The sequence below is a fragment of the Gymnoscopelus microlampas genome, assembly GCF_963454915.1.
Source record: "Gymnoscopelus microlampas genome assembly, chromosome: 14".
Taxonomy (NCBI): Eukaryota; Metazoa; Chordata; class Actinopteri; order Myctophiformes; family Myctophidae; genus Gymnoscopelus; species Gymnoscopelus microlampas.
This window is the reverse complement of record NC_139951.1, coordinates 6,905,062-6,907,283: the sequence shown is the minus strand read 5'-3', so window position 1 is coordinate 6,907,283 and position 2,222 is coordinate 6,905,062. Positions and strand designations below refer to the sequence as shown.

Below are 2,222 nucleotides of genomic sequence, written 5' to 3'. Positions count from 1 at the left end.
ACCTTAGCAAACCCCTATTAGACCCTGGCAACCACTTATCAGACCCAAGCAACCTCCTGTTTACCCTATCAACGACCTGTTTTACCCTAGCAACCAGCTGTCAGACACTAGAAACCACAGTTTTACCTTAGCAACCACCTATTAGACCCTAGCAACTACCTATTAGACCCTAGAAACTGCCTGTTGGACCCTACCAACCGCCTATTAGACCCTTGCAATCACTGTTTTACCCTAAAAAAATACTACATTTTACACTATTCAACACTGTCAACACTAAAACTTTTAACACTACTAATACTTTAACACATTTCAAACCTTTCAAACCTTTAACACCTTTCAAACCTTCAAAACCTTTCGAACCTTTCAAACCTTTCAAAACTTTAACCTTTCAAACCTTTCAAACCTTAAACCTTTCAAACCTTTAGAACCTTAAACCTTTCAAAACTTTAGAACCTTAAACCTTTCAAACCTTTCAAAACTTTAGAACCTCAAACCTTTCAAAACTTTAGAACTTTAAACCTTTCAAGCCTTTCATACCTTTCAAACCTTTTGTACTTTAAACCTTTCAAACCTTTAGAACTGTAAACCTTTAAAACCTTTAACACTACTAATACTTTAACACCTTTAAAACGTATAAAACTATCAATACGGAATACCATCAACATTCTTAGCGATCCCACACTCTTCAGAAACAGTACTTTCTAGTTTGGGCATGTTGTTATACTGATGATGGAAATGTCCAAACAAATCTACAAGCTCACTACACGACACATTGTGTTGTGAGCTTTCAGATCTGCTATTTTCACTACTTGTTGTGTTATGAATTATGAAAAAAGTATGTCTAAAGTGGTTAAATAAGAAGCTGTCAAAGTGAAAGTAAACAATGTTTTCTCTCACAGGACTGACTGACCTCAGGATTGTGTTGTTGGGAAAGCAGTGGTCTGGGAAGAGTTCAGCAGGAAACACCATTCTGGGAAGAAGTGGTTTTAAAGTTAATCAGAGAGGTCAGAGGTCAGGGGTGCAGTGTAAAGTAAGACATGGTGAAGTAGCAGGGAGACATGTGACGGTGGTGGAATCACCAGGCTGGCGGTACAACACTCCACTACAGGACACCTCAGAGATGGACAAACTGGAGATCCAGAACAGTGTGTCTCTCTGTCCTCCTGGACCACATGCTGTTCTTGTGATGGTTCCTCTTGATAGAGCATTCACCAAAGCAGAGAGAGTAGCATTAGAGGAACACATGACACTTCTGTCACAGAGAGTGTGGAGACATGCTTTAGTACTGTTCAACTATGGAGACTGTTTGGGAGACACAAGCATTGAGCAGCACATTGAGGCTGAAGGAGAAGACCTCCGCTGGCTTGTTGACAAATGTGGGAACAGGTACCATGTCTTCAACAATCAGAAGACAGATGACACTCAGGTCACAGAGTTGCTGGGGAAGATAGAGCAGATGGTGACAGGAAACAGAGGTGGACACTATGAAGATGATGAAGATGTTTCTGAGACGTTGTCAGAGAGGAAGAAGATCACAGAGGAACATGTCCAGACATTCATGACCAAGACACAGAGGCAAAGAACTGCTCTGAAAGCTCTGTTTGAAGGTGATATATATCAAATGTGTGTGTCTGTGTGTGTGCGTGAGTGCGTGCGTGCGTGCGCGCGCGCGTGTGTGTCAGTGTCAGTCAGTCTCTCTGTCCTTGACCATTTTTATATTGATTAATAATGTATATTCTCAATATTGTGCCACATTCTATATAAAAAGATGCTGTATATAAAGCTTAATGTTATAACTTATGGTTCTTCAACAGGGGGTCGGGGACCCTTAGGGGGTCCTCACAGTTACTACAGGGGTGCCGCCAAATCTTTCTGTGATTGGAACTTTTTTTTCACATTAACCACTTGAACCCTTACATCCCTATTCTGAGCGGAACATTAGCAGCAGATCTACAAGCTTGTAGATCGGCTATTCTCGGCAAAGAGTTTTGGTGTAGACAGAGGGGGGAAAAAGATAAGACTAAGTACAGAGTCACAGGTCAAGTTTACTCAGTATTGAGGGTTTAAGTGGTTAAATGTCTGAAAATACACATTAACATGAATCCAACAAATGAATAGAAAAGATCCCCGTCTCTACCCGCCCTGGGGTCCACGGGGGTCCCAGCCGAGTTCCACGGGGGCCCGCGGACCACTGGAGCTCTCGACACTTTGAAGAATGTTAG

At 41.9% G+C, this 2,222-nt stretch overlaps 1 protein-coding gene across 1 annotated transcript; it reads left to right on the top strand.

Moving 5' to 3' along the window:
- Positions 1-883: 883 nt before the first annotated feature.
- On the top strand, positions 884-2,222 carry LOC311060003 (GTPase IMAP family member 4-like; the record flags this gene model as incomplete). Its single annotated transcript, XM_084078128.1, has 2 exons — positions 884-1,607; positions 2,119-2,222. 2 exons carry the CDS (start codon positions 884-886, stop codon positions 2,220-2,222), a joined length of 828 nt encoding a protein of 275 aa, XP_083934254.1.